Source organism: Balaenoptera physalus, assembly GCF_965194825.1.
Source record: "Balaenoptera physalus genome assembly, chromosome: 18".
NCBI lineage: Eukaryota > Metazoa > Chordata > Mammalia > Artiodactyla > Balaenopteridae > Balaenoptera > Balaenoptera physalus.
This window is the reverse complement of record NC_138899.1, coordinates 28,698,197-28,713,808: the sequence shown is the minus strand read 5'-3', so window position 1 is coordinate 28,713,808 and position 15,612 is coordinate 28,698,197. Positions and strand designations below refer to the sequence as shown.

The following is a 15,612-nucleotide window of genomic DNA, read 5'->3' as shown; positions in this document are numbered from 1 at the left end:
TGGTGCATGTTTGTTCAATGCCGGGCTGTGTTGCATTTGTGACTGAATAGAATCACATTATTTGATGTATGTAGGTCATTGTGGACAGTCCATTTATCCTCGGATATATGTCTTCAAACTAACCTCTTGGAAGGGCTGTCACTGCCAGACAATGAGAGGGTCTGTCTGTTTCCACAAACTTAGGCAAACATTGGGTATTATCATTCTTTTTAAATTCTCTGCCAATATAATAGGCAAATCTTTGATTATTTGTAAGATAGAATAACATGGAGAAATTTTCAATTTGTATTCAATGAAGTAACCACTTATGTTTTTAGGCCATTTTTCTCTTGAGTTTATCTCTTTCTTTTTTTTTTATAAATTTATTTATTTATTTATGGCTGCATTGGGTCTTCGTTGCTGTGTGCGGGTTCTCATTGCGGTGGCTTCTGTTGTTGCGGAGCACGGGCTCTAGGCACGCGGGCTTCAGTAGCTGTGGCTCGAAGACTCTAGGGCACAGGGTCAGTAGTTGTGGTGCACGGGCTCCGTAGTTGTGGTGCACGGGCCTAGTTGCTCCGCGGCATGTGGGATCTTCCCGGACCAGGGCTCAAACCCGTGTCTCCTGCATTCGTAGGTGGATTCTTAACCATTGCGCCACCAGGGAAGCCCTATCTGTTTCTGATTTTAAAATATTCTTTGTACACTGAGGATATTGATCATTTTCCACTTAGGTTGCAAATCTGCTTGTGCACATACAACATGCGTGGCAATGTGCCGAGACCTGGGCTTTCCATCAGATGAGCATGTGGAAGGCCCAGAAATACGAGGCACACTTGGGAAGGTGCCAGCACGTTGTCACTGCTGCCTTGGCGGAGAGTAGATCAAAGTAAGTGATGGGACTCATGGGATTACTTACAAGCTGTGTCCTTTTTTCATTCCTTTATAGTTTCCTTCAGCCTCCAAAGCCTCTGTCTTCACTCAGCACTCTGAGGGATGGAAACTGGAGAGATGGTTGCTACTGATGCAGTGCTATGTATGTCTGAACAGCTGGAAAGAAGTGGAAATGAGGGTCGTGTTACCTAGCTGGCTGGGTAACAGCGGATGTCGGGATATTCTTTCCCTTCTGCGTTTTAACATATTAACTGCATTGTTTTTCAATGGACCAATCACCAGAGACTAATTATTGCACTTAAATATTTGCCTGAGATACTGCAGCATTCACAAATCCATGGTTGCAGTATTGTGACACTTAGAGCTAGGAAGTTTTTGTAGAACTGATATGTACCTGAATCCTTTTTGAGAGAATTGAGATGTATTCATCCATAATGCTTTCTTTCTTTGCCATCTGAGTTTCTTAAAGTAACTTGTTCAATTTACTTACATGTTCTAAACATCTTCCCATTACATGTTCTGTATTTTAATCCATTGCACCTTTACAACCAGATTCTATAACGTATGCTTTGAAGTTTACTTTTTTATAGTTTACAGGAATTTTATTTTTTGTGCCTATTTCTTTTTACACCTACGTGAACCACTATGGAACAACTTAAATTTTGTGCCATAAAAATATTTTTGTGGTAAGGTACTATTTTTTTAGCTCTAGGGATATATCAGCAAAAATCCATCATACAATTTGAGAGACATAATTTTGTGTTGAATGAGCACAATGTAATCTGGAGCATTGAGCACTGAGACAGCCAGACAACAGAGTGGAATGGTCTTGTCGTTTTCATTGTTTAATTTATTGTCATACGTGGGTTTCATATTTATAATGGCATCACAAGCTCATTGCACTTAATACCTGCAATGTTTGCTACTGTACTACAATTGATTTTCAATACTTTTACAGAAGATGAAACTGTAACATTTTATTAATAATGCTTCTGGAAATGAACGCATTTTAAAGCAAATAAATCTTTTTGATAGACCTTTTACAAAATCCATTTGCACTAATGAATGCTTTCTTATGGTATATGACTTAATATTTGTTACTGTGTACACTGCTGTTTTGGAATGTTCAGAAATAAAGACTATTTCAGCAGTATCAGGTCACGCATGAATGTGCAGCATAAACAGTACGAATACCACACCTACGTTTCACCACGATTGTGAAAGTATCGTCATTGTTATGCTCTTGTACAGGGCATTGATACCTGAGGCGGGTAGGCAGAATATTCGCATTTGTAAGCAATTTTCTGTCTCTAAAATGCTTGGGATAAGAGATGTGAGGTTTTAGTTTTGCAGTGGTGTTTGGGTACCACTTAGGATGGTCACTAGAACCCAAGGAGCCTCTTGCCCAGAAACCCATTTGCGGATGAATACTGTCAGTCAATGGAGATTCCAGTATTTTATGGGGGTTGAACTTGAAGTATTTATTTTCTCAGTGTCAGTAAAATAGCAAAGTATTATCATTAGTCTACGCTATATTTGATGTACATTGGAAAACTTTTCACCTGAAGTTGCTATGGAAAGGTTAGGGGAAAGGTTTCAATGGTAAGTTTTAAAACAGAGTTCTCCCGAAGGTCATTAGAGATTTTTATTTTTAAGAAGTGTGCCTTTCTACATAGTTCCATGGGGAACTAAAAGACTGGCTTTTAATTAGCCTGTCCTTTAAATGAAATGTGGGCTAGAGGAGGTGAGGTATCAAAGGAAAAGTGATATTTATTGAGCACTTTGTTAGTGACAAGGACTGTGCTAGAAATTTTTTATATATTTGTCTAATTTTTAACAATCACCTCCTATTACCACTATTTAAAAAATAAAGACCCTGAGCCCAAGGGATGTGACATTAACCTAGTGTAAACATAAAGCTAGTAAATAGTGAAGCTGACTTTTGAATCCAGGTGTATCTGATCTCAAAAGTCTGTTTTTGCCACTACTGTGCTCTTCCTATGAACATATGTAGTGCAGTTAGTACATTTTTAAAAAATGAGTTTATATTCTGCTGAGAAGATGAAAGGATTCAACTCATTTGCAAAGCAAGTATTTCATTTATATTCAAAAAAGTCTGTTCAGCCCTTGGAATAAACACCAAAGATCCCTGTATCTTGGAATTTACATTCTAGTTAGGAGAGAGCCAGTAAACCACATACAAGTAAGTAAATCACAGTACATTAGGTCTTAAGTGCTATGGCAAAAAAAAGAAAAGGAGATGAAAGTAAGGGGGGAGGTGAGAAAATAGAGATGGGGAGAGATCACAGTATTATAAGTAGGGTCATCTGGGTAGATCTCACTAAGAAGGTGACACCTGAACAAAGACAAAATGGTGTTGGTGATTATTTTCACAGTTCTCCCCAGGATGGTATGTAACATTTATTCCAGGTGCACAGGAGAGAATTGAATATCTTGCATCAGTAGACGCCCTAGGGTATGGTCCCCACGTCAGCAGCGTCAGCATCTCTTGGAAACGTATTCGAAAATGCAGATCCTCAGGCTCACCCCACACCTATTCAATCAGCCCTCTAGGTGATTTACAGAGCCCCCTTGGAGAAAAGCTGCTGGAAAGGAGGGGGCAGCCTAGGCAAAGGCTTAGGGCAGAGCGTGCCTGGGGTGTTTGTTTGAGGAAGAGCAAGGAGGCCACTGTGGCTGCAAGCAGAGGGAACAAGGAGGGAAGCAGTAGAGATGAGGTCCGAAGGGAGACAGGGAAAGATCACGTAGGGCATGTGGGCCGCAATAAGGCTTTTGATTTTACTCTGGAAATGGGAGCTATTCATGGTTTTGAGCAGCAGAGTTTATGATTTGACTTTTTAAAAGCATCACTCGCATTTGGTGAGAATAGACTCTTAAGATAAGAAATGAAGATGCCGCGAAGGTGAATTAAACTATTTAGTCCAGACAAGAGATGATGTGGAACTGGACCAGCAAGATAGCAATGGAGGAGATAGAAATGGTCAGATTCAGGCTGTCTTCTAAAACTACAGCTATCGGGATTTCTTTATGGATTGGATATACTGTGTTAGAGACCAAAAGAAAAACTCCAGGTGTTTCGGGCTGGCAACTAAAAGGATGGAGTTCCTCCAGCAGAGACGGGGAAGCTGTGGGTGGGGTAGGCTGGAAAACCATGATTCTGGCTGAGCTCAGTTATGCTCTCCAGGGAGTTCCCTGGCAGTCCAGTGGTTAGGACTCGGCACTTTCACTGCCGGGGCCTGGGTTCGATCCCTGGTCAGGGAACTAGGATCCCATAAGCCACATGACACATTCCAAAAAAAAACAGTTGTGCCCTCTATCTCATGTGCATTCCTCACACTGTAACAAACCAGGACTCATACAGGAAAAGTGATCCTGAGATGCTTAGTTCTGCAACATGAAAGGGAACTATGGTGCTGAGTTAACACAGACAGTCTAGCCTGGCTGACATTTGTATTAGTTAGCTATTGCTGCATAACAAGTTACTACAAAACTAAGTGGCTTAAAACATTATTATCTCAGTTTCTATGGGTCTGGAACCTGGCCACAGCCTAGCTGGGTCCTCTGGCTCAGGGTTTCTCACAAGGCTGCAGTCATCCTGAGACTCACTAGGGAAGAATCTGCTTCCAAGATCACTCACGTGATTGTTGGGACGATTCATTTCCTTGTGTGCTATTGACCAGAAGGTACCATTGCTTTCTTGCCACATGGACCTCTCCTTGGGCAGCTTACAACATAGTGGCTTGCTTCATCAGAATGAGCACGAGAGCGAGAGCGAGAGCGAGAGCGAGAGAAAGAGAGAGAGAGAGAGAGAGAGGGAGGTTGGGAAACGGAGAGCGTGAGCCAGAAAGCTGGAAATCTTCCTGTTGTAACTTAATTTTTAGAAGGGACGGCCCATCGTTTTTGCCATGTTTTATTCATTGGAAGCAAGTCACTATGTCCAGCCCTCATTTAAGGGGAGGGGATTACACAAAAATGTTCATACCAGGAGACAAGGATCACTGGGGCCATCCTAGAAGCTGCCTGCAAAACACTGCCAACCACTTTACTAGATAATGCCAATCTAATTTCCCATTAGTTGTATTACTGTACATGTTTGCCAGGAGGCTAGGAGAATTCCTGTTACTACACATATTTGGTATTGTTAAAACATCTTTAACTTTTAAGTCTGTGGGTATCTAGTTGTGTCTCATGGTTTTAATTTTCATTTCCTTGGTTGTAGTGAGATAGAATACCTTTGCATTTGTTTATTGAACATTTGCATATCCTCTTTTATGAATTCCTGTTCAGGTCTTTTGTCCATTTTTCTATTAGGGTTTCCTTACTGATTTGTAGTAGTTATTTGTATAGTCTGCTACAAGCCTTTTGTCAGTTATATGTGTTAAAACTATATCTTCACACTGTGTAGCTTACCTTTTAATTCTTTTAATGAGGTATTTTGATAGAATTATTAATTTTAATATAGTACATATTTACCATTTTTTTTAAAAGATTAGTCATTTTGTGTCTTGTTTAAAGAGTATTTCCCGACCCTGGAATCGTGAATATAACTTCTGTATTCTCAACGTTTTATTATTTTGCTTTTCACCTATATTTTATATTGTTCATGTGGATTTATAGTTGTCCTAGTAACACTTACTGAAAACTTTGTCCTTACCTCACTGTTCTTTGTCATAATCAAATGTCTTTGTGTGTGTATGTGTCTGTTTCAGAACTGTCTATTCCTGTACCAGAACCATGCTGGTTTAATCTCTATAGGCTTATAATTACATTTTGCTAAATAGAGTAGTTTTGCTATCTTTTCCTTCAAGAGTGTCATGGATATTCTTGTCCCTTTGCATTTCCATATGTATTTTTAAACAAACTAGCCAGAAAAACATCCTGTTGGGATTTTGATTGGATTGCATTGAATTTATAATTCAATATCTTGGAAATTGACTGTTTACATACTGAGTCTTAAAAATCCATGAACATGGTCTACCTCTTCTTTTATTGACTGAGGTATTCTTTAATCTCTCTCAATAAAATTGTGCAAGTTCTTCCCAGAGGACTTAAATGCCTTTTGCAAGATTAATTTCTAGGTATGCGATACTTTTTTATGCTACGTGATACTTATGATATTTCTAAAATTTCATTTCAAATGTTTTATTCAACCACCTTAAATTTATGTTATGTTAATTTATATTTAGAATCTTTATATACACAGTCAAAATGTATGAATGTTAGCTTTCTTTCTTTCCTATCCTATATCTTTTCTTTCTTTTTCTTGCCTATGGTCTTCAATGCAGTAGTAAATATAAATGATAATAGATATCTATCTCTTTGCTAATTCAGAAGGAAAGCTTTCTCTTTTCTTACCATTAGGTTTCAAATTTGCTAACAGTATTTTATCATAAAAGAATGTAAATTTTAAACAAACTTTCTGCATCTATTAAAATAAGACTATCTCATTTAATCTGTTAATATGCTGACTTTATGATGGATTTTTCTAATGTTGACTCAACCTTGAATTACTGAGATAAATCCAACTTGGTCATAATGCATTACTCCTTTTTAAAATAGATTGATTTCATTTACTAATATTTTATTTAGGAGTTTTGTCCAATTTTTGAATAAAATTGGTTTATAATTTTTCTTTCTCAAACTGTCCCTATTAGGTTTTGGAATGAAGATAGTGTTAGTCTCATAAAATGAACTGGGGAGTACTATGTGTTTTTCTAGCTGGGAGGATTTATGTAATATTGGAGTTATTTCTCCCTTAAAAATGTGATAAATCTCACTGGTAAAGCCACTGGGGCTTGGAGTCCAGTCAAGTCATGTTTTTAAAATCTGATGTTGTGTTTATTCTGCTTCCAAAAGCATGATTAAACCTCCTACTTTATTGGTGGATTATCTGTATACTCCTCTACTCTTCGTAGTTCTATCAAATTTTGCTTTGTCTTTTTAGGCCACATGATTTGGTGCAAAAGATATTTAAATATCTTTTATCTTCCTGGCAAAGTGAACCTGTTATCTTGGCACTAGTCTTCTTTATTTTTCTTTTTAATGTCTTAAAAAATCTATTTTTCAGATATTAAATAGCTACATATTTCTTTTAGTGTTTATATGATATATATTTTTAAACCTTTGCTTTCAAATTTTATCATTCTTGTGTTAAACAACATACAGTTCAGGGTTTTTTAAACCTAGTATGAAAATCTTTGCCCTTGAACTTGATCATTTAAGCCATGGTATATAAAATAATTACTGACATATTTAGATATAAATCTACCACCTTCTTATGAGCTTCGTTTGTTACATCTGTTCCTTTTCCCCCCATTTTTGTCTTCCTTTAGATTGTTTTTTTTAATTCTGCTTTTCTCTCCTATTAGTTTGAAAATTATACCCTAATCCTCCTTTGCTATTCTTTTTTAGTGGTTACCCAAGAAGTGACAATTTGCATCCTTAACCTGTCAAAGAATAGTTTACCTTTATCATCCTCGTAGGTAACAGAAGGACCCCCAAATCTCCCTACATCTAATCCTTAAATTCATGATTCAGCCAGGGATTAGGGAGAAGAGACCATATATAGATTTTTGGGCTGTCTAAAATTCAGAGAAATCACTATTAGCCATGTAAACAATGCAACACTATGCTAAAAGATATTTAGAGAAAGAGTGGTGATGGGACCAAGGGAACGATCAGCTTTGGTGAGGTCAGCAATTTGATCTTAAAGCAGGTCCTGGGTTCACTCATCCAACAAATATTTATTGAGAGCCTACTATTTGTCAGGCTTTGTGCTAAACACGGAGGATATCACAGCCAACAAGTCAGATGTGGTTCTACCTTCGTGGAAGTGACATTCTTGATTCTAGTACGAGAGACAGGTTCAAATCTAACAAATACCATGTCCTTCCTATAAAGGAAGAAGCAAGGAGCTAAGATACAGAATAACGGGATGGAAGCAGGGGGGCAAGGATTCTCCCGAAAGGCCTGTCTGAGAAGAGGACATTTAAGCTGAGGATGTATGGGAATTCATCAAATGAAGAGAAAGGGAAAGATTATTTCAGGTAGAGAGAGGGAAGAATTTGGAGTGTATAAAGGGCCAAAAGAAGGCTGGTGGGGCTGCACCTTAGTGTGCTAGTGGCTCAGCTGGCTCCATGCTTTGTGGGCTCCAGTACGAAATGAACTTTGAGAACATACTAAGAATTTCAGGATGGCAACAGTCCAGCATTGAACCAATCACAGGGCCCTCCTGAGCACAGGCCTACGTGCCACTGCACAGGTCCCAGGACCACGGGAGAGGGAGGGGCATGAGGCTGTGGAACCTCAAGTAAGGAAGGGCTTTGAATTTTATTCCAAGTTCAATGGGAAGCTATTTATTAATAGTAACACTAACACTCATACTTCTCTTCCTATGTGCCAGACACTCAGCTAAGTTCTTTAGAAGTTTTTACTAATTTAATCCTCACACAATCTTATTGTTCTAAAATTACACCTGTGGGATTTTAATTTGTGGAAGTGACTGAGTGATGACATCAAGAGCTCGATGCCACTGAAAGAAGACTTTTATTACTCATGTTTCCGGAAGGGAAAGGGCAAGTCACAGCACACGGAGGCAGGTTTTGGTCAGGAGGTGGAAGTCTAGGCCAGAGCCTTTGCTGGGGTTTCTGCAGGAAACGCAAGGCAAGGCAGAGTAAACAGTCTAGGATTGGCTGATCTGAATAATTCCAGGGGGCTTTGAGCTATAGGGGTGGTCTCCAGTTGCCTAGTACTTGGTCCTAAGCGTGATTTAAGGCAGGGGGAATATTGCTTTGGTGTGTGAGAACTGGATAAGAAGGGGGTGGGGGACTTGGCCTTGGATCAGCCGGTCTGCACACGCAGGCCGACTCACAGGGAAGAGGTCAACACTTCGGTAGATAGTTTGGCCCTGTGCTGAACAGCTGCCAAAGAGACATAACAAATCTAAGAAAGCACAGCTAAAACACCCACTGAAGTAAATACTATTATCATTCCCATTTATTTTATTTTTTCTACATCCCCAGGATTTATTTTATACCTGGAAACTTGTACCTTTTGACCCCCTTCACCCATTTCACCCTCTCCCCACCCCCCGTGCCCCTGGTAACCACCAGTTTGTTCTCTGTATCTGTGAGCTCATTTTTGTTGTTGGTTTTTAGATTCCACATATATGTGAGCTCATATGGTATCTGTCTTTCTATTATCCCCATTTTGAAAATGAGGAAACTCAGGTACAGAGAGGTTAAACAACTTGCCCACGGTCACAGAGCCATTAGGGGCCAGAGCTGGGATCTGGACCCTGGCTTTGAACCAAAAGATAACTTGAATAAATGTGAAGTTAAAACTCATGGTCTATGGAGAAAGGACTAAAGAGATCCAAGGGTGGAAGCAAGCGCAAAGCTGGGGTGGGCATTCCTGGTAGAGGGGGCAAGACGTGCAAGGAAACGGAGTGTGCAAAGAACAGGTGTTAACTCGCGTGGCCAATCTGGTGAACTTTTTCATTCAGCTGCCTGCAGGGTATGAGGGAGTGCCGGAGGGAACTAAGCTGAAGGCATGGGCAGGAGCTAATTTGGGGAGGGCCTTGTAACCCATGCATAGTAAGAACGGGGCAGAGGTGCCGGCTCTCTCCAAGGGAAGACCGGAAGGCAAGAATGCCGTCTCAGACTGTGTTAGCCTGGGTTCAGTGCGGGGCGCAAACTACTCTAGCTATGTTGAAGCAGAAGAGATTTGATGGAAGAAATTAGTGCCTATAAGGTAATTGGCACGACAGCTGGGCCAGCCCAGGCTAGGCCTCTGAGAACAGCTGCTCACACAGCATCGCGGACCAGGAGATGGGCTGACGGTGCCAGAGATGGGGCAGAGGGGAATGAGAAGCTGCCCCGGAACCCTTGGCTCCACTAACACGCTGCCCTTGCTACAGTCCAGAGACCAGGACGCTGCATCCAGGCTGTGTCACCACGCCCTCCAAGTCTGTACCAACAAAAGGCAGATGGACCACAGGGGGCCCCATGTGTCCCACACATGAAAGTAGTGACCAGATAAGGGACTTCTGCTAACGCTGCCACAGAATAAAGCCAATGCCTCCACAGCTTGCCCACAAAACGTCAGACGTTCCCGAATTGTCACCCTTCCCTGCAAGAGCATCTGATCAGTGGACCCTTGACTGCATCTGGAATTCTCGCCGCAAGAAAGCCTGAGGTTTGAGGGTTTTAGCTTTCTGTCCTCTGCAGTATAGGGAGCTTCCCGCAACGGAGCACCATATCCACATCCACCGGGGAGATGAATGTATTTGCCCCGTGGACATTGGACAGAGCAGAAGGGAAAGACATGGGAGACGTGGAGAAGCCAAGATAGGCAGGGCTTGGTCACTTACTAAAAAGACTTTAAACAGAGCTAAGCCAATTTAGCGCATGCACTTGGCAGATTCATTTTAGGGAACATCGCATCCAATGATTAGAGGCGAGTGAGGGCTGTGGTCCACTCTCCACAGCCTCTCAGCCAAGAAGCCATCACAGATGTGTTGCCATAACATGGGCAAGACACGGGTCACCACTTTTCTCACTCCGATGCCATTTCCTCATCTTTCACTGCTTGACTGTTAAGCCAGTGGCACAGAAGCACTACATTCCTGCACTAATAGCTGTGCTACTAAGGATAGATACATTCATTTGACTTTCCCCAGAGGTAGATTCTAGACAAAGGTCAGCAGTTTATCTGGGAGGTACAGGACACGCTGTAAGTGAGTGGAATCAGGGAAGAATTGGGAAAGCAGGCACTAAAGGGGCTTTATTTGGCCAGTTGCTGGAACTTAAGCCCATAAGGATATTCTAGGAAATAGTGTGAACACGCTGCTTAGGGTCTCCCACACAGAACTGAGATATTTATTCACCAGCTCCCATCAGTCAGTGGGTGTTAAGTCCCCAGACTTCCTGGTCTTCTGTGTTGGGCGACAGAGCTGTCTTCCCCAGCTTCAAAGACCCAGCCGATCTGCGGTCGGTACCCACTACAGTCGTCTAGATCAGGGTCCGAAAACTACCAAACCTGGCCCACAGCCCATCTTCGTACAATCTTCATACAGCTTATGAGCTAATCATGATTTTTACATTTTTAGAGTTGTTTAAAAAAAACAAGAGCATATGTAACAGAGATTATGTGTGGCAACGCCTAAAATATTAACTTTGTGACCCCTTACGGAAAAAGTTTCCTAGCCCCTGACGTAGATTATCTTGCAGTAGCAAAGAATCCCCACATCTCAGGCTGCAAACAGCCATTTCTCCCGTGCACTCTAGGGTCCAGCGGAGTCAGAGGAGGGTTTGGCTACAAAGGTAGTCACCCTGCCCCTTCCTATAACACGGCCATGTCAACAGGGGGCGCCAGGGCTCATCACAGCAGGGAGAGAGAACTGAGAATCAGAGACCACGCCTTCAGTGCTCCACACTGAGAGGGGCACGTGCCATCTCTCAGACTATGACCAGAGCTGCCCGCACGGCCTCTCTAGCTGCACAGGAAGCGTGAAACATGATATTCTGAGTCCAAGAAGTGGAAGAGATTTGGGAACATTGGTGAGCACTGCTCACAGCTACCAGCGCTCTTTCGCATCTTCCCTCCATTTTCCCGATATAATTAAACAAGTTTTTAATCTAAACAGTATTTATTGACTTCATATAGTATATTTTCCTGGAGTTAACAACTGCTTCATTTAAAACAAAAATGTCTTAGAGTTCTTCGAACCTGTGGCTAAGTGTTTTATAGTCCACAGAGCTCTGTAAAATACTTTTCTCCCACATAGTCAAATCTATCAGCCATCTATTAATCCCATTTTTTCTTCATTTTCCCTGAAGACATTTTTCTTCTGTAGCCTCCTCCACACGAAAAGATGCTCAACATCACTAATCATTAGGGAAATGCAAATCAAAGCTATGAGATAGCACTTCACACCCATTAGGATGGCTTTTATAAACTAAATAAAAACAACACAAAATGAAACAAGTGTTGGCAAGGATGTGGGGAAATTGGAACTCTTACGCACTGCTGATGGGAATGTAAAATGGTGCAGCTGCTATGGAAAACATTATGGAGGTTCCTCCAAAAATTAAAAATAAAATTATCATACATCCAGCAATGCCACCTCTAGGTATATTCCCAAAAGAAGTGAAAGCAGGGACTCGATCAGATTATTTGTATACCCATGTTCATAGCACCTTTATTCACAAGAGCCAAAAAGTGAAAGCAACCCAAGTGGTCATCTGTAGATAAATAAAATTCCATACAATGGAATTCAGCCTTAAAAAGAAAGGTAATTCTGACACATTCTACAACATGGTTAAACCTTGAGGTCATTATGCTAAGTGAAATGAGCCAGACACAAAAGGACAAATACTGTATGATTCTACTTATATGAGGTACCTAGATTAGTCACATACATCGAGACAGAAAGGAGGATGGTGGTCACCAGTGGCTGGGGAGCTTCTCTCTGAGGATCAAAAGGTTTGAACTCTACATTGGGCACCCATACTCTTAAGACCTGGACTTCAGAGAAAACTCCCCGAAATACCAGTTTTGAAAACCAACGGGGCTCATGTCCACGAGACCCAAAGGGCTACAGTGCACTGAGAGATGGCTCTTAAAGGGCTCACGTGCTCAGACTGACTTGCCCCAGGAACCAGTGTGAGAGCAGCTGGCTGAGAGGTGCACAGACCTTACATGAAAGAGGCTTATTTGCTTTTCTTAAAGCATCAGCTTGAGGGGCAGGCATCTAATTTAACGCATTTTGGGGCCTGCTGGGGTATTCTCTGGGGAAGGAGGCTGTTGGGCTCCATCTTCACACTCTTCCCTCTACTGTGCTCCAGAGTGCCAGTATCTTCCAGAGGGAAGATTTTACACGTGCCTGGTGCCCTGGGTTTTGTGTCTGGTGCCACAGCTTTTATGGCTGCCACCGAGGGGATGCCCCTTGATCACCTAGTTCTGCTGGCTGGAGGGCTTGCATTCCTGGGTCCCATGGGACTGTAACAATCAGAGACATAGTTCTTGGCCAGCTGCCACCCTCAGGGCACTACACAGGCAAGTGAAATACACCCCCAGTCTTTCTGTGAAAGAGGCTTATTTGCTTGTCCTGGAGCTTTGGCATGAGGTGCAGGCACATATCTAGCAGCCTACTGAGGTTCTCTCAGGAAATAAAGGCTGGTGGAAATCATCTTTGCACTCTTCCTCTGCCTCACTTCAGCTTGCCAGTGTCTCCAGAAAGGAGCTTGTACATTCCTCTGGCACCCTGGTTCTTGTGGCTGCCCCCAGGGGACACTTCTAGGTCACCTGGCTCTGGTGGCCAGCAGGACTTATATGCTTGTGATCCCAGAGAACTGTATATATTTCCATACTTTAAAAGCTGCTGCTGAGGGTCTGGGTTTCAATCAGCCTGAATTGAGGTCCTAACTTAGATCCTCTTCTTTGGGGCACTGATGACCCATAACTACTGGGAGCTGCTAAAAATAAAATAGGCCACTTGGACAATCACACAGGTTTGAGGGACAACCTAGAGCTAGGGCAGGGTTGAACAAAAAGGTTCCTCTCCTATGCAAGGCCATTCTTTCAAGACTGGAAGAGACGGCTGTTTTATCAAATGCACAGAAACAAACACAGACAGTCAAGCAAAATGAAGAAACAGAGGAATAGTTTTTAAACAAAGAACAAGGTAAAGCCTCAGAAAAAGTCCTTAAGGAAATGGAGGTAAGTGATTTACCTGACCGAGAGTTAAAAAAACAGTCATAAAGATTCTCACTGAACTTTGAAGAATGGAGGGACCCAGTGAAAACTTCAAAGAGACAGAAAACACAAGTACCAAATAGAAGTCAGAGAACTGAAAAATACAATAACTGAACTGAAAAATACACTGGAGGGCTTCAAAAGCAGACTAGATGATGACGCAAAGAAAGGATCAGTGAACCTGAAGACAGGGCAGTGGAACTCACCAATTAGAGAGGCTAAAAAAGAAAAAAAAAGAAAGAAGGGTGAAGATAGCTTAAGGGACAACATCAAGCAGACCACCATTCACAGTAAAGGGGTCCCAGAGGGAGAAGGAAGAGACAAAGGGGCAGAAAACATACTTGAAAAAATAATGACTGAAGGAAATAGACATTCAGATCCAGGACAGCCATAGAGTTCCAAATCAGATGACCCCAAAAGGCCCGTGTCAAGACATATTATAATTAAAATGTCTAAAGTTAAAGACAAGGAAAGAATCTTAAAACCAGCCAGAGAAAAATAACTTGTTATATACAAGGGAACCTCCATAAGACTATCAGCAGCATTTTAGAAGAAACTGAATATATCAAGACACTCTCTTAACCTTCCAACCAAGAATACCCTACCCAGCAAAGCTGACATTCAAAATTGAAGGACACAGGAGGGGGATAAAGATGGAGTAGGAGGACACAGAGCTAACCTCTTCCCATGAACACATCAAAAATATTTCTACATATAGAGCAATTCTCACTGAAAACAAACTGGAGACTGGCAGAAAGACTCTTATACAAACAAAGCTGTAAGAAAAATCCACATGGAATTGGGTAGGAAGGGAAGAGACGTGATCAGGTTGGGATCTGCACCCCTGGGAGGGGGCACAGAGTAGAGGGGAATTCCATGGGTGTGGAGATACTTCTTGGGGAGTGAGTAGTGTGAACCACCTATTGGGCACCCCAGCCCTGGGATCTGACACTGGGAAAACAAGTCCCCTTAGCCGGTTTAAAAAACAGTGGGACTGACGGCGAGGCCATAGAAACCTAGACTCCACTTGTGAAGAGCACAAACACACTTGCTTACTCCCAAAACAAGGCGGAGGAAGCAGACTGAAACTGCCCAGGCCTCTGACCAGTTTCCTGCAACCCTGGCAGGCACCCCAGCCTGAGCCAAGTTCACCCCGACCCCTCTCATTCCATGGTGCAGCTCTGCACTAGGATAAGGGCTGCTGTGGCTGAGAGGAGTGAATGGTTGTGAGGAACAGAGCCAGATTTGACCCAGAACAACATCTGAATGGGGCAAGGGTGGCCATTGCTGGCACCTAAGGAGACAACAGATCAAGAGGGGTCAGGGACACTGACTGTGCTGGGATTAACACAGCCTATGCCCTGACCCACTCCAAGCACCTGCTCTCACCCCTCTTGCTCCATGGCACAGCTCCACACTAGGGTGAGGGCTGATGCAACTGAGGGGAATGCGAGGTTGTGAGGGACAGAGCTGGCTTGGACACAGAATGGCATTTGAACAGAGCAATGGCAGCCATTGCTAGCACCCAAGAAGGCAAGGGTGCAAGAGAAGTCTGGGACTCTGGTGCCAGGACCACCACAGCCCGTGCCTCAACCCATACCAAGCACCTACTCCTGCCCCTCTGCTCCAGCACTGCTCTCCTCTGAGGGAAAGGTGCCAGCGCTAGGAGGGGACAGACCACACACATAGAGAGCACAGAGCCAGATTGGTTCCAACACTCAGGGCTTCTGTTCCAGCAAGTTCGAACTGGATACTGCCCCCCAGTAGGGCATTGTTGGTCACTGAGCAGAGGAGAAGGTCCAGCTCACACCAAAGCCACTGGGCACATGCAGACTAAATAGGAATGGTCCCACACAAGGACACCCCTTCATGAGTCAGAGAAAGGAGACAGAAAAAGTTAAGCAAAATGAGAAGACAGAGGGATTTATTTCAAATGAAAGAACAAGGGAAAACACCTGAAAAAAACAA

The 15,612-nt window shown here is 42.5% G+C and overlaps 1 protein-coding gene across 3 annotated transcripts in view; it reads left to right on the top strand.

The window, feature by feature from the left end:
- Positions 1-13,397, top strand: part of SLAIN1 (SLAIN motif family member 1) — a 64,772-nt gene extending 51,375 nt beyond the window's left edge. For 2 of the 3 annotated variants that reach the window (XM_082434865.1, XM_082434864.1), the window contains one exon: positions 926-13,397. In XM_082434865.1, coding sequence (XP_082290991.1) covers positions 926-1,001 — 76 coding nt within the window. In that variant the 3' untranslated portion in view covers positions 1,002-13,397. The remainder of the gene's footprint in view (positions 1-925) is intronic. The other variant, XM_082434866.1, reaches the window with a different exon arrangement.
- The last annotated feature ends 2,215 nt before the right edge of the window (positions 13,398-15,612 follow it).